The sequence below is a fragment of the Teleopsis dalmanni genome, chromosome 1, assembly GCF_002237135.1.
Source record: "Teleopsis dalmanni isolate 2A chromosome 1, ASM223713v2, whole genome shotgun sequence".
Classification (NCBI taxonomy): Eukaryota; Metazoa; Arthropoda; class Insecta; order Diptera; family Diopsidae; genus Teleopsis; species Teleopsis dalmanni.
This window is the reverse complement of record NC_051846.1, coordinates 46,918,101-46,939,272: the sequence shown is the minus strand read 5'-3', so window position 1 is coordinate 46,939,272 and position 21,172 is coordinate 46,918,101. Positions and strand designations below refer to the sequence as shown.

Genomic DNA, 21,172 nt, shown 5'->3' with positions numbered 1-21,172 from the left:
GTCAAAAAAAAGGAGTGACAAAAGCAAATACAAAATACTGAAGTATAGTATCTACCCTGGAGTGATCTCAAGACCAAAAGAAAAAAAATCACTTATCATAACTAAGGTAAATGTTTTTAGAATATGAAAATATATATCAGTATTATTTAACATATTTTTCTACAAATGAAATACTAAAAACAAGTTTTTGCCCAGATTAATTAAGTAATAAAATATTATCATTTAGGCAATTTATATTGATTTTAAAATTATATTTATAAATACTATAATGTATGCATTGTTGTTTATATAAAAAAAAATCATTGCTATTAGTAAAATGTAGATCACATAATGCTAATTCTTCCTTTATCGAGATATTGGGCTTATATATTGCGTTATGAATTTAGTCTATACTGGTCAATTTCAAATGGATACCAAATTGTATCTATTGTTTAATAAACTTATTTTTTTATTAATTGTGAACAGATATAATGGACTACTTAACTTAATGTATTTTAGTCACTCATATACTAAAAGACTAAAAGCAATAAAATGTTCATGAATGTAACGTAAAATTTTATAATTGCTTTTAGCTGGCAAATAAATTTTTTATTTAGCACCAAAAGCGCTAGCAGAAATGTAAGGTTTAAAAGCGTGTAATGATGTGAAGTAACACCCCAATGGAGTAATGATGTGAATATATAGCTTGTCAACGTCAGCTACCCGTTGCGCATCCTGTTTTTACATATGCGGCTGTGGCGACCGAGTACATGTAGTTGAGAGTACACGAGTACAATAACATGTAGTTGAGCGGAAATTCTCTAACTACTAAACACCAATCCTATCTCCAGGTTAGCAAATAAGGAGAGATCTGTCCCTCCAGGTCGAAGTTTGATCGCAAAATCAGCAATTTTGCATCGAAAAAATTTCACCGCTACGCAATCCTCTAGGGAGGCCAAGGTTCACACTGGACTGTAGTGCCAAATAAGAAGAGAAGAAAAGTGCTAACAAAAAGTTACTTAGACATTTTTTATACTATATCTGAACAGAATAAACAACAAAGATTGGCGAAATATGAAATTTAATTAACGGGAAGCGAAGTACACCTAACGATAGCTTGATGTGTTAACACGCAGTTTAAATTTTTGAAATTAGTAGTTCACACATTGTACCATATATTTGCAAAAACTCTGCTGCTGCTTTTCACCACTAGCTCGTTACATCTCGTCTTTGCAGCTTGAACACCGATAATCCTCTTTGGCGAGTATGTTTATGGCGAGCGTCGAACAAGATAATCAACAAGACCAAAATTTTTGCATAGAAATGTGATTATAGAATATGCCAACCTAGTAGTCAAAGATTGTGTTCTAATCATTTTTACCAGATTGATAACGGCTATTCCACTACGGCAGATTACGGAAACTTTTATATGGGTTTTAATTACTCATCATGGGATATTTCTAAAGACCACTGTTGATGGATATTTGGCAGTATCCGAAAGACCTTCATGGCCAGTACAAGACCTCTATGGCTGGTACAAGACCTTTATGGCCGGTACAAGTCCTTTACGGCCAGTACAAGTATTCACTTAATTAAAATTTAAATATATTTTGATTGTTACCATTTCTTAATCAAAGATTAAGTTTTGGTCATAGACATAGATTGCTAGTCATAGATATAAAAATGTGTGATATTAAAATTTATAAAAATAAACAAATATCTTCTATGTTTGGGTCAAAAATTAATTTATAAAATAAGCAATTTTTTTCTATTCCTGAACGTACTATGTAGCATACGTTATGTTTATATATAATCCACTGATTTACCATAACAGCCTTTGGAAAAGTCTTAAATTATATTTAAATAGAAATTTGAATTATAATGTTATAATATACAAAAGAATAGTAAGTGTTCAAAGAAATATATGAACGATTATAGTAAACCGAATGAGAGAGTGACTATTCACTTACTCAGCTCGAACTGTTACCTTAAATTTGTATTGCTAAATAATAGATATCCTCATTCATTATGAATCTTCACCCATCATCTGAATTTTCTTTTTCTTTTATTAAAGAAAAAGAAATTGTTTTGATATTCAAATAAATAATTCCTTCTTTTTTACAAATGTAGAACATGGAAAATAATCGTAGTTCTTCAGTTAAAATGCGCTTGATTTTAATCAGAGTTGACATGCATATGCTCCTCATTTGATAATATCCGTAGAAAGCAAGATTAAAATCAAACCGCATCCTTTTTCTTTTCATTCAATAGAAATGTGTTGAAGGCAACTTATGCCTTCGGAGACATAAGCTGATACTTTCGCTCGCGTCTTGAAGCACTCCCGCGCTTCAAAATTTGAAGACACATGGTACATAACCACAATAAAGGAATAATTTTATTAGAACAACAAATTACAACAGCTGTGGTATGAAATGTAAATGATAAGAACTCAACAAATAATGTTAAAAAGGATTATAATATTTTCTCTGTTCATAAATCATTTTATATACTAAAATGCAATAAGGAATAAAATTAAAATTCTATGCAAGATGTAAATAATTTTTTTTTGTTCTTAAAAAAGATCGTAAGTAATTTTCTCATCCGGACAATTTATGTCAAGGAGCTCGTTTGTTAGGATTGTTTATGATCTCATAATATGCACTTGGGTGGCAATAATACAGATATATATAGAAGGAATTGCAGTTTCTCAAAGATTATGAAGAAACTATACAAATTTGCATATTAAACATGCAAATTACATTGGCAATAACCTAAAATCATTATCAAAAAATATTTGCATAATCGAAAATGGTATATGAAAACCCTATATAAATAGTTGTCAAATATTTTTGCTTCAATAAAGTTATCATCGATAAAGAAAAAAAGACAAAGTATGCAAATTTGCGAATCAAGAAGACTACAATGCAATTTTATTTGTTCAACATACCACTAAACCCACGTGACTATGCATTTTAAATTGTTGCACACGATCATTTTCGATCGCAAAAGTGAAAAACCATTAGCCGCTTATAGATAATCCGATCTTGATAAGGGTTGCGGATACTTTTGCGAACACAGAGCACCGCATAAGTCAATGACAAGAAAAACTACAATCAATACCCATTAACCTGAAGATTGCAATCCTCTAAATCAAAGAGATTGTTAACAATCGCTGTTGGCACAACATCATTAAAAAACAATAGACGATAATCGAGTGTCAATTTAAATAGAAAGGGCGTAAGTAATATTGGCAATAAGGTAATTTTTCAAAAACATTTGGAACTTATTGAAATGTTATTTGTTGCTGGTATTATTTTTTATTTAGAGATATATGTAATATATTATTTGAAAGTTTTTTTTATATCGATATATGATTTTTCGATTTTATTATTCTAATTTAGTGATAGAATAATTCGAAACAGTTTCTATATATTAAATTTTATATTATTATTTTATTTTTGTTATATTCAATATATATACATATATATATAACATAATTCTTAAAAATGTACTAATATGACCTTTGAGCAAAATTTTTATATCGCAAAAACTCTTTCTATTTGCCAAGCACTTTATAAGTAATGAAAGTATTACTTTATCGACAATATGACAATGCTATACTATATACCATCTAGCACAAAAAAAGTTTTTTTTTATTGGAGATAGTTTCGGCAGACTTTCTGAATTTTATCTTCAATTAAAGACTGCATTAAACTAAAAATTTGAACTAATAATTCTTTTTTGCCTATTGCGTCAAATTTTCGAGATATCGCCCAAAATAAGTTTTTTTAGATGTCTTTCCCATATTGAGTCTATTTGAAATATTATTTTGGAATTTATTGTAGTGTATTTTTAATTCTCACAGATTACGATATCTCGAAAACGTGCAAAAACTAATAACAGATTTTAAATTAACAATGTAAAACCCATTAAAAAAGGAGAAGAATAACTAAGAATATAACAGAAACTATGTTTTAGCTATCGATCATTTCGTGACCAATAAATTTAGGGATAAGTATTTCAGATCTCCATAAATTAATCAAAACCTAATTTTCTCATTCTAAAATACAATGAACGTAAATTACATGGATTATACGTATATAACCGATATACACTACGATATCGGTGCTGACGAAACACTGCATAATAGGGAAGCATGCTATGAGATCAGGCTTTTCTATAATTACCTTTGTTGCGGCTGCGGCTCTGAGAAAAAGGAGGAAACTGTATTTCATCTCATGTGTTAGTCCCTATCTTTAGCTAAGAGAAGATCAAAAATCTTAGGCGCTTCTTTTAATACCGATCTGACTGAGCTGTCATCCTGCAATATTAGGGACTCAGCTAGATTTATAGAATTGTCAGGTTGGTTAACCTTTTCCTAATGAAGGAGTCGTTACCTTTTTTGACGGTAGTCGTATACTGCTTTTTTAGTTTATGTACGAACCAACGCTATTCCTGTGTTACCACAATGAGCCATTATTTGAGCTCAAGTGGACTTTCTTGGTATACAAGGCAGCCTCTTCAACCTAACCTATTCTAGGTTAATCGATGCTTTATAATTTTATTTGTGACTCAAAATTAAAAAATTCTTGACCCTTTACTTCAAGCCATACTTAGAGTATTATACATTTTATTAGAGTGCCATTTATGATCATTAGGTTAGATTAGATAAGAGGGTATGGTAGCGTCGTAGTAGATTGCTTATAGGTCCGGTGTATTATCCTAGGGCTTTAATTTAAATGTAAATTTAAATGTCATAGTTATTTAGGGTTTTTATCATGATAGGGTTTCTGTGTTGTGTAAATTTTAGATTTAAGACCATTCACTATATCATATTACATAAAAAATGTTTCAGATTCTTTCTTTTAGATTATTTTAAATTTTGAGATTATTTCATATTTGAGAATATCTGTATCATTTTAATTAATTTATTGGCATTCAGAATTTTATAAGGCTTCCGATATTCGTTTCTAACAGTATTTGGTATAATATACACTATATATTACTTTAATTTACTGTACTTACTTAAATTTCTGTTGATTTATTTAATTAATTAATTTAATTTTAATTATTTTTAGTCAAAGTTTTGTGAAAAATGGAATACAGATTATTTTTATTAATGATGAAAAGGAAAATGTTTTCCTAAGGCTGTAAAAAGCTAATACCCAATATATAGCATTACACAAGCAGAAATTGCTTTATCCGACTACGAATAAGCTAATATTCAGCTAACAATTTATAAAATATAATGGTATCGTAGCTGTCAAAGTATTATTAGAAAGTATATACGGAAAATTTAATGTAATGTCATCAGATAAAAATTTATAAAAACAATTTTAAAATTATTTAAAAAATAAAAAAATTAGTTTTTTAAAAATATGATTATTTTTATTTTTATTTAGAAATTGGTAGTTGCTTTTTTAAGTTAATAACAATATCAAAAATATATTTAACGATGTATGTAACAAATAAATATCTAGTATATATTTAAAAATATATACATTTTTATTAAATTTAATATTAGTATTTCTTAGAAATAAATCTTATTAATTTATTTTTTTATTGAGATTGCACAGTGTATTAATGAGAAATTATTGTAGAAAATATAATTATTTTTCATATATTTATTTACCAGTTAGGATTTGTTTTTTTGAAACGATATCCTAATTTAAGGTAATGGGTACTAGGGCCTTCAGACCAAGTATAATTGTTATCCTGATTGTTTTTAATTTATTTTCTTTTTGAAAATGCGTGTAGCTTATTTCAGTCGATTTAAATATTTTAATCATTATCTTTAAATGAACCTTCAATCATAATCCAGAATTATAAATCAGGTGAATCTGATTCACGTTTTAAGCTTAATGCTTCATTAAGTGTTGGACTCAGTGCTAAAGCAGGATTTGCTACTGCAATAATGTGCCCGCCAGCGGACGAAATGACCTGCACACCACCTAACGGTGAAGTATTCATGGTTGTACATTCTGTTGCCGTATTTCGGTTAGCAAATTTGGTCTGATTACTGGATAGTTTCGACGGTGTGCTCTGACGGTTTACATCTGTGGAGGTACTGGTTTGTGAAGCTGTGCTATGTGCTTCGTCCATACAAAATTTCGTTTGCTCATTTTGTTCACGATCAATTTCCATGCCATTGTTCTATGAAAGAAAAAAAATATATATATTGATAATCAGTATATGTCAAAATATTCATAGCACATACTCACTGGCAGAGATGGTGAACTCGAGTTACTAAACGAGAAACGCGAATCATTGTCGTCATAATCTGTTCTACTCAAACTGAAAATATATTAAAAATATCTTAATATTAATTGGTTTTTTATTCAGTATGTAAGCTTAATTGAACTTACGAAAATTTAGCTATATCCGTTAGATCGAATGGAGGTTTGGCAAATTTTTGATACATGGCAAATAGATTGTAACGCGAGTCTTCCGTTGTTTCCTTTAATTTTGTACACAAATTTATTTTTTGTATGTATTTTAATTATTTTATTAGTTTAGCTACAAGCTCAAGGAAAGCAATAAATACGCAAGATTTTGTTTTGGTTCAAAAAAACTTAATAAATTTATTTTTCAATTTTTTACATGGCAATACATAAAGTTAATACCTATTTGGAAGCAAAATATAACATATATATAATTAACTTAAAATTAACAGCAAAAAAATGTAAAAAGCAATATAAAATTTCAACGATATTTACTACTTTTATTAAATATAACTAAATAAGGATTACTTTATAATTACAACATTATAATATAAAAAATGTATATTCAATATAAAACTATTTGAAACAATCCAATACCAACAATAAAAAGTAATAACAACAAATAAACTAACATAAAATTAACAAAATACAAATTAACAATTATACAAAATAACTTTTTAATATAATTTGAATCTAAATTAAATTAAATTAAATTAATTGATTACTATTAAATTAAAAACGAATAAAAAAATAAAAATATGTAAAATAGAAAAAAATTAAAAAATAAAAACGGTATTGTTAGAAAATAATAAAAATATTTTTAAAAGCAATAAATGACACAAACTTAAAAAAAAAAAATTATAATAAAACTGCAAATGTAAAGTAAATAGGTAAAATTGAATATTTTAATAAAAATTAAATTATTTGTCAAAAAAAAAAATTCAAAATGTCAAAAAAATAAAAAAAATTATTGAAAATATTTGTAAATAATAAAATATTTACCAAATACCCCATTAAAATTTAAAGAGCAACTATTATTTATATGTTACATTATTTAAATGATTATCCCATCATTTATAAATATTATTCAATAACCCATTTTTTCCTGATCCACCAATTTCCAAAACCTTACAAATTCGTCAAAATATTATGTGTGAACCTTACTTTCTTATACCTATCCTCTATACCACTATAAAATACGTGCTTTATTTTTATATGATATTTAAAAAATATTTTAAAATTACTGTAAATCAGTAAAATTATTATTAACGACTATAATAATATCAGTAAGGTACTTGGAAGTAGCTTTATAATACTGGTATCTATTATGTGAAGGACTTCTTGTTTTAACATTTATATGGTGTAATCCGGATTGCAAATCAAGGAAACAAAAAATTTTTTTTTGAGTATGATATATTCATAATTATATTCCAACCGACTTGAGAGAAATATGTAATATGTATTGCTTGACAAGAGAAATATTAATTATACTAAAAAGAATCTATAATTATATTATAATTCTATTGAACTGAAAATACCATTATATGTAGTAATAGTGCTAGTTTACTATACTAGCAGAAGTTATCTGAAGTAAAAGAAACTACAGTCACAGTTCTCAAGTCTATATTATTTTTTTATTCTATATGTATTATAATAATTAGTCTTCATTGCAATAAATTTAGAGATGGAACTTAAAAGTTCAGTCAGAATGGTCCTAAACTATAATTAGAATAGATATGTTTTGTATGGATAATATATCTTAATTGCTAATAAATTTGAATCAGCACATTTGTATATGGTTAATGTGATACACAAAGTTTATAAATGTCAGTTCTCTTAATTCTGATACTTTTTACATTATTTATATTTTATAGACGGAAACTAATCTATATATGTTAAGCTTTGATGCTATTCAATTTTTCCTATTTTTCGTATAAAATTTTTCTAATTTTCCTATTGTATGCATATTCAACCTGGGAGAATTCTTTCAAAATACGAATATAGTTAATATTTTTCTTTTTGAGTTTCCCTAAGAAGCTGTAAAGCAAAATAAAAACATTAGCATAAATTAAATAATTTGCTGAAAAGCGAAAAGCATTTTAAAAGCATTTAGGCACACCTCCAGTTGCAAAGCTTACATTGAATCTTTATTTCTTACCCGACTTAAGTCAGCAGAGGACTTAGTTTCAGTGGACGACACTCGCTGTCTTTTTATTGGCACTGTAGAGTCACTTGATTCACAATCAACCACTACCGTTGATCTCTGTATGTTTGCTGCTTGTGCCTGCATTTGTGGTAAAAGACCACCGTATCTTGAGATGTTTGCAGAATGTCCTAGACCGGCATCTTTAACTATTTGACGCGCCAAGGGGAATAGTTCATCACGACGTGTAAGAAGTGCAGGCACAAGACGGCATAATTGTGCGGCAGCCTCATTAACGCAAACTTCGTGAAATGTTAAGGGTTTCTCAGGGCGTCGCTTACAATCGAAACGACCATAAATCGCTGAGTACTTACGAATCTCCTCCATTCGTCTTGGATCACTTTCTTGCATAGCAATGACTTGTTCCAATTCGCGACTTGTACGCTTTTTAGAAGTCTGCGCACGTGGTTCACGTTTCGGTAACTTACGTGCTATATTTTCTGCACCAAGTGTGATATGTGTTACTTGTACATCTGTTAACACGGGTGTTAATTGTGGCGAACTGGAAGTAACCTGATGTGCGGTACTACCAGTAGTTTGATGTGTGGTGGGAGTTGTAGGCAGGGATAATGGTGTATGTGGTTGTATGACTGGTACTGTGATTGCGGGTGTACACATTTGCGTGAGCAAATTTGTGGAACTTGTTTGTGCTGTATTTATGAGTGGTGTTGGATTAAAAGGTGGTGTAGGATTGTAGTTGAGAAACTTACAGCGTGTTAATGAAGAGGTTGAAGGTTCGGCAGGATTATATGCATTTATGGGCTTTGTGGGTGTCTCGCATAAACCTATTTATAGAGTGTAATATATAATAAAGATATTGCATATAGTATTTTAAATCTTACTTGATGAACCACTTAATATAGCTGATTGAAATTGTGTTGGATTATTGGCCCATTCATGCAAGACTTTCTGTAATCTGCGTACATGTAACGGTTTCGATGCCATACCAACTAAAGCCATAATCTCAAGAAACTCCTCTTCGCCTGCTTCATATAATTGTTGTACATCATCACCTCCCATTTCTAGTAAGGTGTCATAATAGGCCAAGAGACTGGCTCGCTGTAGTACAAGATACAATTGAACTTCTGCTTCATTGCTGGGTCTTGAAGTGGCAATCACTAAAGAATTACAAAAAAAAAAGGTTAATTAAATTATCCGAGCATATATAGACATATATAACTCTTAAATGTTTTATATTAAAACTTGCAAGCATGAAGGGCTTAAAACAAGTTATTTCCTTTGGTAGAAGAAAAAATATCATCCCAGACCAACAAAATTCAATGCTTCCCATAACATTTAAAAATTATAAGAAAAAAACAAATTTAAATTCTACATTTTGTATAAAAAATATCTTAAAAAAATTATAAAAAAAGGAGCAAAAAATGGACCGAATGGACTGTAACCCTTTCTGTCTTGCAAACACAAAAAAATTAGTTTATAAAATAAAATGTAAAAAAATCAAAAGCAAAGTAAAAAAAAAATCTTAACCGTAGCAGAAGTAAAAAATCCGGCGTATTCCTTACCTAATCTGCATAAAGAAATTATCTGTGCGTCTGCGCCAACGTTTACGTGAGCGTCAGTGTCAGCTTAATAAGAAGCGCAAAGGCTTTGCGGCAAAGCAGTGTACTTATGCAAAATAGAGGAGGGTACAAGGGTAGAAACTCAAAAACAAAACAAAAGTACAAGACGCACGCAGGCAAACTTTAGTTTTCGATTTTAAAGATGACAGCGAAAACGAAAAGGATCATCGCATCAGTTTTTGGCAGCGACGGCGGCGCATCAGCAAAAGCAAAATATCACATTTGGTATTGTTAGATACGCATGAAGAATACGAAAAAATGAGCGGAAAGGTGCAGCATGATTCTTAACATTTCTTTTTAAATTTTTTATCACTTTCGATAATTTTATAACCAAAAAAAACATATAATATACATTCAAATTTAGCGTGTGAAATTAAATTCTTGTTTAAACAAATAAAAATGAATAAAAAACTGTTTACTATGTGAGAAGTCTTTCAAAAGGATTAAGGATTTTTGTTAAAAAATATTGTGTTATTCTATTTAAAACAAATTAATAATTTTATTTTTATATATACAGTCGACACTGTAGAGAATGTGCAAAAAACATTCCCCATAACCCTCCATGCAGAAGTTGTGAAAACCCGTAGGAGAAAGAAACCATAGTACATTTTCTCTGTGAATGCCCGGCTTTGGCGTTCAGAAGATATAGGTTCTTAGGAAAATACTTCTATGATAGTTTATCAGACTGTTCATCGGTGAAAACGAAAGACCTTTTAAATTACCTAAATTCGGCGGGATGGATTTAGTCTCTACTCTTGTCCACTAGGGTTCTTCCGAGGAATGTGGTAGCAGAACGGCGAAAAATCGCTAATTGAGATACATGGAAGTTACCTAATGGCCTCCCACTGCAACTGATCAACCAACCACATTCGACGCTGGCAAATTAAAACCACTTTGTTTTAAGGTAATTCTAATTTTTGAAAAATTATAATTGCTGAACAATTTTTTGATTTGAATAAAAATAAAAAATTTAAAAAACTCTTTGAAAACAAAAACACAATAGACTTCTTTTTCCCTTTATTTTATTTAATAAAAATAAGTAAACGAAACTAAACAATCCAGTGCAATACATATAACTTGTATTTCTTTTAACTAAATGTAACGAAACATGAAGATTTACTCCAATTATATTACATGTACATATAATATTTTTTTAAATAATTTAATAAAAATGGAGTGTATTAAAAAAAGTAAAAATAATTGCGATAATGTTCAAAGCTAAGAAATTAATTGAAAGTTAATGGAGACGCAGACGGCACAATCGGCAAGTTTAAAACTAATCTTTCTGTGACATATGTATATTCTCAGTTGTATTTGTTTGACTTTTTGGTGTCGATAGTGCTATCGACACTATCGATGATTTACTACTACGATGGTAGTGTTAGACTATCGGTAGTCTATGATAGTTTGTCATAGCAACGCTTCACAAAAAAAGCACACTTTTGGCATCTGTAGTATGCCATGGCGTAAAGTAAATTTTAAATTCTAATTCTTAAAACATCACGGAGATAAACATGTCCACATTAAATTACTATTTAATAGTAATGATGATATATTTCTGTGTACCCGCTACTTCAGTCAAGTCCGAGCGCATGTTCAGTAAAGCTGAACAAGTAGTTTCAGAACGCCGCACTCGAATAAAACAAAAAAATATCAATATGACGTTATTTTTAATCAAAAATCTTTGGTTACTAAAACAGCAAAAATGTCGAAAATAAATAAATAAAAAATAAAATTTAGGATTTTTATTTTATTTAATTTATGTAAAATATTATCTTCAAAAATTAAATGAAATGTTTCATAACTATTAATTAAATTTTACTTGAAATTGAAAATAAAAAAATGATTTTTTGAATTAAACGGACATTTGTATTGAAATTAACATACTATCGAAAACTATCGATAGTAATCGATGCTTTCGAAAAAACTATCGATGGTGCCGACTATCGATAGTTCTCCACCTCTACTGTCGAGTTTGAAGACTTCAACAATAACTCATTCGCTTCTGTCTGAAAACTCAATATTACTACTGGGTTCATATACAGATCCGTCATCAAGCATATCTTCATTCTATCTTTTAATATGTTCTATGCAGATGGCTCAGATGTTCAGATCTATTTCTGCTAAAAGAGCAGAAATAACATAAATAAATCCATACAAAAAATAAAACAAACCCAGAAATTAGAATTTTTAGGTCTAATTTTAGAGCGTTAAATGTTTTACAAACTTCAATTCTAATTTCTGGAGAATTCAAATTTCAGAGAATTGTAATTTGTGAACTTGGACTGTACCTATATATATTTTTTATTTATTTATTAATAATGATAGTTTAGTTTATAAAACTAATACTAACCTGTATCGATATAGCTCTGGCTGCTGTGGCCTTCAGCTATCGATAATATATATGGTTATATGAACGGAGAATTTTTTGTTATTGGGTAAGTAATTAACGCACATATAAAAATACTACCCATCATGCGTTTGCACTTAAAATTCAATGTGTGCCCATAAGTCAACCAAAAAGTAGAAAAGCAGACAACAACATAATGAGCTAATGAAAATATTTACATGATGCTGTTGCTGCTGCTGTTTTAGTTGCTGTTGTCAACTTTTTTGCTCATACGGACGTATATAAGCACAACAGAAGTTGTGCAGTAGCGTACAGCAGCCAAACAAAAACAATGCCAATACAAAAAGTTAATAAATAATTTAGCAAATAAAAACGTAGCTCTTGCAATGATAATGTGGAATCGTAAATAATTATGTGAGAATATTTTACCCGCCATAATAACACAAAATGCTGCCAATATGTTGACTGACTAAAGTACCAACTATGTTATTCTCTACCAACAAGCTGAGAAAGCTTCTGGCATTCTGCACACACTGCCTGTTACTGCCACTGCACTGTTACCACTAGGCCCAACGTGTGTCTGGAAGAAATCTACATGCAGTAAGAGTAAGCCAAGCACTGATTTTTTCATTTGGGCTTGGTGTTTTCTGGCTTCAGCTCTTACTTCGACGCTGTCGCCTGTTAAGCTGTTGCCTTTTACTGAAGTGTGCACACATTAACGATATAACACAAGTTGGTTTTTTTTTTGTTGTTTATTCTTCATTTATTTTATCAAAATGGTACACATACAAAAAAAGTTTATAATTAGTCAAAGATACATGTCCACATACAGAGATTTCTATATGAGTAAGTAAGGTGCATCGATATTTAGTTATGTTGTGCTTGTTCTTATTATTGTTGTTATTGTTTCTGCTGTTGGTCTTGTCATTTAGTATGCAATAATAAAACTCCCGATAAAAAGTATTAATAAAATCTCAACTTAAAAGAAGAACACAAATCAAGGAAGTAAGCTAAATGCCTTAACAATTTGAACCCTTCAATTTATTAACCGAAACAGGAATTTATAATATCTAAATGAATGTTATGGTATCACTAACCATACTATATTAACATGTAACCTAATAAATGATGTATAGAATATGAAAACAAAATTATTTGTTGATGTTTGTTTTGTATTAAAAAAGGATTTATTAATAGATAACATCATATGGTAAAATAACAGTTTTAAATACATATAAACACTTAAAATTTAAAGGCAAATATTAAGCTTGTATTTTATGAATATATGAGGACAGTCTTATTCCTACCGATAAGAAAAATACGATAAAGATTAGATTATTTAAGCACTATTAGTGCATTTTAAATACACTACACCCTTTTTATTATGTCTATTATTATTATTATAACATAGGGTTATCCATGTTAAATGTGATATTGAATAACATTCGAATGTTCTCCATGGGACACTAGTATTGCCCATGCTGTCTGGCATGTTTTTGAAAAAATTTACTATGACATGTTGGCATATAACAAGCAATACCTCCCCCTTAATTTCATGGAAGTTCACTTCCAAATCGTAGAGTTTTAAAATTTTGCAGATAAAGATGATCATTTCGTCAATCTACAAAAAAAATTCAGTGCTGACATATCGCATGAACTTGGTAGACAAATTCATATCATCCAAATGTCAAATTCTACGTCCGTGAAATTTCTAGCACAACAAAACTAATACAAAACTGATTGTGTGATATGTGGGTTGTGTCGCCGTCTTGTCGAAACCAATTATCTTCTGCCACCAGATCTTTAACAAAATTGATAATTCGTGTCACATCTTTGTCATATCAAAATAAAGCAAAATGAACTTAAGCTAAAGATTACAAAAATGGACCGCTTATGGGATGGACTCTCTGTATAAATTAAAATAATAATTTACAAGCAAATCCTAAAGTCAATACGGTCTTAAGGCAAAAACACTTTAAGTGCTTCAACAATTTAACTAAATATATCACATCTTGGATAATATGTTAATTCTGCTTGACATATCATATTGAAAAAGCGCTGCAAACTTAGATCCCTGAAATGGAAAATCCTGTATATAGCACATATATTATATACAAGAAAATAAAATTTCGTATATCTATTTATTTGTTTCTTATGCACTCAAAAAGTATTCGACCGGCTTAAAAACAATTCTTATAGAAAATTGTTTAGATATATGAATATATGTTACCGCTGTTTTTCAGATGTTGTTCAATAAAAAAAACTGTTTTCTTTAGTGCTTATAAGCTTAAGTAAAAAAAAAAATATTATAAAGTAAATAAAAAATTTAAGTATAGCATCTAATTTAAGATATTATTTATTTTAAATAGCGGATGTTTGTGAAACTTTTTTTAGTGATTTCTATCTCAGGGGGGTGGGGGTGTGAGGATTATATTAAAAACTAATGAAAAAACGGAGCGTACTTAAAAAATTTTTTTCTATTTTTTTTTTTAAAAAAATAAATTATAATAGTTTAAAGTATAAAAAATTATTATACTTTAACAAAGTTAACATCTTTTTATAAGAAGAAGTACTAAAATAATAATAAAAAATTAAAAGATAATATAAATTTTGTTTTATATAATTATATATAAATTTATGTTTATAAATATAAATATTATATATTAAATCATTTTTATATATTTCAATAACAATATACTGAAATTGAAAGAATTCGGCAATAAGCGAAAAACATAGCTAATGAAACGTCTGAATTGCATAATAAATGAGTTGGAATCGAAAGAACAAAATATAACATATTGTAAAAGAAACACCAGAACAAAGGGTAGTGAAGCGTTAAAAAAACTATAAAAAGATAAATTATATAATTATATTTAATATCTGAAGCTTTAATATCGGTTTTCGAAACGATGTACTTGTTCATTGAACATTTTAAACATTACAGTATTTTGCCAGTAGGGCTTTTTGGTTATGCGCATATTTGCAGGTAATAGGACAACAGGTAACCATTCCATTTATTTTTAATTTAATTATTTTTTCATTATTCATGATGATTTATCATAATTACATATAATGTGTATATCGTTTTAACAAAATTATGTGAGTAATTGTTAGTAATTAATTATTCGAACAACATAGTTAATTACAACAATTAAAGCGACTTCGAACACATCGTGTATGTAAGCATGCTATATACGTAAAAATCTTAAATTTTCTCATGTGCGGTATCAACTTTTTAAGATAGTTTTCCTTTTAACTTTAATAAATTTTTTGTATTTCTTTTTTTTTTTGATTTGGTTAATGGTTAATGTTTACACTTGAAAGAGGCTTAAATTGTATTTGCAGTAATAAATAAATGAGACGTGATTTTAATACACAAATAATGCGCCACATTTCTTTTCATTTAATTTACCATTTTTTTCTTTTTTTTTTTGTTAACTTTTTGTAGGTGATGATTTTTTGTGAAATGCTGCTGGTTATGTTGCAGCAACATATTAATATTGCTGTTGTTGTCATTTGCTAAATATGTTGTTTTTACAGAAACGACAGCAATCGCTAATGGCTGGTGGTAGGTAGGCATAAAAAATTGAAACTGCAGGAGCTTTTTAGTTGGCACTTGGAAGCTATAATGACATACGACGCCACATACCAAGTGTTCGGCCATATAGTAAATGTGAAGTGTATACCAGAATATATCTGGTATAAGAGCACCGGCCGGGAAAGATGCCGTTGCAGTAACAAAAACCAAACCAAACTGGAGGCAAAAAAAAATATATATACACAGTCGCTGGCAGCTTGTTCTTACACAGCAAACTATATCAACGTAAATATCTATAGATACTTTTCCAAAGGTGAATATGAGTGCTTCGATGATTTTCACAAAAAAGGCAAAATGAAGCAAAAAACGATTTTAAACTATTTCTCCTATACGTTAAATGAAAATTAAAGACTTTTTAAACGACGAAATTCTTGTCGATCAAAATTCCATTGGTGGCAATAACATTGCAATCGTCTCAGTGAAACATTGCGTTATTGTGCAAACCAACTGTTTGTTGGTTCGCTGGTTTGTTGGTTTGTTGGTTTGTTGGTAGTACGTGCTAATGGTTCTTTTGCGTCTTCAAGGGTGAACCAACAAAAAATGGAACCCCATTACTGTGCTTTGGAATGCATACGCGCAGGCGCAATCGATGTCGCTATAGCGCTGCCGTCGTAGCCGTCGCAGCCGATATTGCAATAAAACATAGCTCAATATTATGAGAAGGAAAAAATGAGTTGCTTATTTTAATGTTTAAATGATTTTTATTTATTGTATATTATAACTTTTTTTTAAGTTTTTATAATGTAGTAAATTTTTTGTGCTGTTTTCCCTGCATTGCTTTTTATCTTAGAAATGTTGTCAGCCAAGCAAGCAAGTAAGGCACAAATAAGCAATTCTCAAAGGATATTTATTTAAACATTAAATTTAATTACTATTTCTTAACTGTGTGCGCGTTCTGCTTGTAACTGAATTATGCCTATTGAAGTAGCTTCTCTTTGAGATACAAGAATTTTTACATTTTACTACAAACGCCATTGCTCAACTTTGAATTCTAATTAGAATTCACAGGAATGAGCGTCTGTAATTAAATCGCTTGTGTGAAGGAAACTGTACTCTTGGAAATGTCTATCTTTCATCGCAATGAACTACTGAGGGTAACTACTGAGGGAAAAAAACATTGAGGGTTGGTTATTTTTTATACTACATTTTTTAACCTATCAAAAATCACACCACTATAGAAACGCTGCCTAAACATTTATAAACGTTTGTTTTTTTTTTATAATACCCTAATAGCTTATTCTGACTTGGGTAACGAATTTATACCTGAACATATTTCATATATTTTACTTTAGATATATTTTACTGCCACTGTGGAGTGACAGCTCATTGGTACTTTTCAGTTTTGTAGTTTACATGAATCTTAAATTATTTTAAAATTTTTAAAATTATTTAAGGGTGTTTCTGGTTTTGTTTGTTTGATATTTAAGCTCAAGTGATATATGACAAAGTAAGATAAAAATAAAATATATTTATTCAGGAAAATAAAAAAGACGTTAAGCTTTGTTAAATTAAAAAAGAAACAGGCTGCCATTTAACGGATTTGAAATTTTTTTATATTATTTTTTTTTTTGTTTTTTATATTTAACTATAACAAAAAAGTTGCTTATTTCTTTTGTATTACAAACTTCAAATTACTGGAAAGAAATTTGCTATATTATAACGCATCCTAAAAACTATACTGAAGTTCATTTTTATATACATTTTTGGCGCATTTTTGTTATGGAACTTTTGACGAAAAACATTCTTGAAGAAAGCGAAGTAAATTTGCAGAATAAATTTTTTTCTCAGTTAATAAGTAAATACAAAAAGTAGGGAAAAAATTGGCGTCTCAATGGGTGACTGCATTTTTCTTCAGATAGTTTTTGTACAGCATATTTCTTTTCACAAACTGTTGTGAGTCAATATAGTCAAACAAAAATTAATAACAAAAAAATAACAGAAATATTAGAAAAATATGTTTATCTATTTAAGGGAATTTTATAAGAATTAGAATACTTTAAGATACGAGTACATATGGTATTAATAAGTAAAGATATAAATAAATCAAATAAAAATTTTTTGACGTATGACTTTAAAGTATACTATGCTTTTAATTTAGAATAAATATTAAATATAGTATACATAGCACTATTAAATCTCTAGCCGCAGTCACTAGTCGTACGCAGCGGTATACAGATCTTAGATCAGTTATCGAATAATCAGCGATGTTTGTGAGGAATACATAAATTAGTCAAAGAGAAGGGAGGGACAATGTAGAAACACCCCAGCTAAGAAATACTAAAAGTGTCCAGTTGCACTAACTCGAACAAAACTCAACATAAGACATATAATTTGAATTAAAATTAAAAAAAAGTATTTACTTACTTAAACTTTTATTGACTTCAGTATTTATATTATTTTATACCCATAACTAAGTAACTTTAGAAGAAAATTTGTAAAACGCTCTTTAGTTCATAAAATTAAAAATTAATTAATACAAAAAATATTGAAATCTTACACTCCAACTCAGTTTGAATTAAGGCATTAAATTTTTAATTTTTCTTTGAAGACGATCTAAAGCTAACTAATACGTATATAGGTATATTTGAATTAGAATAAAATGATCATTTTATTTTTAATCGTACCAAAAAAAAAATTAATGTAGAGTTATTTAGGAATCGTAGGTATAGGTAGGTTATACCAGTTATCCCAAGTAATCCACTTAGGTCTATAGGCCCATTGTGTTACCATATATTGGTATAACTCGTAGGTATGACTGTTATGATTTTAAATAATAGTTGATTTGCTATGAGGTTTCAGGTTGAAGAGGTTTCAAGGTAAGGGCATACCAAGTAAAATTTATTTATGACACAGACTTATAATATGCGCCTTTGTTCTTTGTACATCTACAAATATTCTGTGGATTAGGAAGTGAACAATTTTTTTCACTCATTCAGTAAAAAAGTAGAAATGGACAGAAAGTTATATTAGTACAATGTATCCGAAAAGGCGCATCCTCGTCACTTGTAGATCAGAAACCGTACTGTTGATTAGGAAGAGGTAATTTTTTTCCAATCATTTAGAAAGAAGAGGAGAAATATGCGGTAAATTATAATAGGATAATTTTCCAGAAATTTCATATTTGCAATTATTTATAAGAAGTTTTAACCTAAGATGATTTAAAGACTGCAAAAAACTAAATAAAAACAACTTAAAAATCGTTGCAGGAATTGTAATTAGAAACTGTGGGTTGCATTATTATCTTATAAAACTCGGAACATATACTAATGCATGATTTTTAATTTAATATAATTTCAAAGAATATGCTTTGAGTTTGTGAGGCACTATTGCATAAACGATCAACTATTATTGTTATTACAGAATTTACTTTGGATGGGGGCTAACATATTACAAAAAAAAAGAATTCATTTTCAAATCAAGTTTTTAGATTTACTTAAAGGTCTATTACTTTATCTGGATCAATTGTAATATTTCATTACAATGCATTCAGTTAACTATAGGGAATTAAATTCACTAATAGAATTGAAAATCTCAGTAGATTAGTCTACCGCTCCGTAATTTTTTTCTCAATTTTAGTGGAGACAACAGTATTTTATTACACGGGATATTTCGTTTTAAAGTGTATCAATCTTCACTGATATCTTGGTTTCATTGTGAACCAAGCCGAACGAATCTACCCAAAACCATATTCAAAGACCAAAAACTAATGAATGTTAATTGAATGTATTTTTACTTAATGTTAAGTTAAGTGAACAGGAAATTGTTTACAAAATTTCTAGTTCCTTGCAGTACACACTAAGGTTGAAGAAGGACATTTGCTGATAAATTCTTGCAAGCTCTTGCAATGTTAAGTATGCTTTTTTATATGTAAAAGAATATTAATATTGTAATAAAATTATATACAAAAATAATTAAAGTGGATGATAATAAAATATTTGATTTTTCATAACAATTCAAATGAAATAAGAAAATTTTCTATTTATGCTCCACTTTGAAAATTATTTTCTTATTAATAAATAAAAAAATTTGCATTAGAAAAATAAATGAAGTATTGTATTTACGTAAATTATTAATTAATAATTAAATTATTTAATAAAACTTAATGCCTTTAAATCATTAAAAATTTATTTTAATATAGCACTTGATAGTCAAGAAAAAATATTAGGAATTAATATTAAATTTAATATCAATAAAAAAATATTATATATATGTACATTAATTATATATATTAATATATATATAAATAGTTAATATTTACATTTTTTCATTCATTTTTTATAATTTTTTTATTTTGTTTTTAATTTTTATTATTTTAGTTGAAAATTGTATATATGCATTATAGTTATAAAATCAACATGCCTGATTAAAATTATAAGCGGATTCATGTGTTCCACTATTATTATTTTTAACCCTTATTTATCACATTCAACTTATAGCAGAAATAATCACAGCTGTAACTAATAATTGAAAACTTTTTCAAATAAAAGAATAACTGACGAGATATAATAAATAATGTAGTATATGAAATGAATAAACATTATGTTTAATTTTAAATTTTGCCAATGGCATTATTAAAAATATGCAAATAAAAAAAAATAATTAAAAGTTTTAAAACTAAGCCATTTGAAAAGCATTGAGTTGGGTAAGTATTTTAAAAGCACATTATAAATTTTATAAATAATTATGTTTAAATTAATTTAAATTAATATAAAGAAAAATAATTAAACTTACTTGTTCCATTTGCATTACGTCCAAATATTTTGCCAGGTGGACTTAAAATTGGACTAGATGAAGCAGATGGTGCACCTGAGAGTGAACGTTGTCCATCTGAAGTGGCGCTTGCCAGTGACATATTATTGGAATCATCTTGCTTGATATCAATAACTTGTAAAATTTGTGGATTCGCGGGTAAATTTGCAACGCTACTTGACAGATTGGAACTGCACATTACAACTGAAGTCGTGTTGCCGGTATTAGCATTGCTGCTACTGTTTACAGCACTTGTGGGTGCTGCGGAAATTGTTGATGTTGTTGCGGTTACTGTTGTTGGGGTTGATGTACTAGTCGCCGCCGTTGTTGTTGTACACAATGAATTTCCGGTGACGGACTCCATAATTTGCAAAAATTTTTTTTATAACGATTTTTTATTATTTAAAAAATCGAAGAAATTGCGAAAAACCAATTGCAAAAACCAAAAAACATTAAAAACTCATGCAAACTACACAACTTAAAACTGTAAAA

At 28.7% G+C, this 21,172-nt stretch overlaps 1 protein-coding gene across 3 annotated transcripts; it reads right to left on the bottom strand.

The window, feature by feature from the left end:
* Positions 1–5,616: 5,616 nt before the first annotated feature.
* Positions 5,617–21,088, bottom strand: LOC119672562 (NGFI-A-binding protein homolog). Of its 3 annotated transcripts, XM_038083634.1 has the most exons (7): positions 20,663–21,088; positions 9,246–9,521; positions 9,114–9,188; positions 8,359–9,053; positions 6,345–6,436; positions 6,201–6,273; positions 5,617–6,132 (listed from the first exon to the last, which is right to left on the bottom strand). In XM_038083634.1, exons 1-7 carry the CDS (start codon positions 21,042–21,044, stop codon positions 5,803–5,805), a joined length of 1,923 nt encoding a protein of 640 aa, XP_037939562.1. In that variant the 5' UTR covers positions 21,045–21,088; the 3' UTR covers positions 5,617–5,802. The 3 variants fall into 3 exon arrangements, with proteins under 3 accessions (XP_037939562.1, XP_037939561.1, XP_037939563.1); XM_038083633.1 differs by having other exon boundaries at positions 5,618–6,132; positions 8,359–9,188; XM_038083635.1 differs by having other exon boundaries at positions 6,023–6,132; positions 6,197–6,273; positions 8,359–9,188.
* Positions 21,089–21,172: the final 84 nt, after the last annotated feature.

Excerpts from the sequence above, each read along its gene's own strand:
- LOC119672562 (XM_038083633.1), bottom strand. The coding sequence starts at position 21,044 with ATGGAGTCCGTCACCGGAAATTCATTGTGTACAACAACAACGGCGGCG. Across the intron at positions 9,189-9,245 it reads TATATTAAGTGGTTCATCAA|GTTTATGCGAGACACCCACA; the intron begins GTAAGATTTAAA and ends CTCTATAAATAG. Across the intron at positions 6,437-8,358 it reads CCTCTGCTGACTTAAGTCGG|GAAACAACGGAAGACTCGCG; the intron begins GTAAGAAATAAA and ends ACAAAATTAAAG.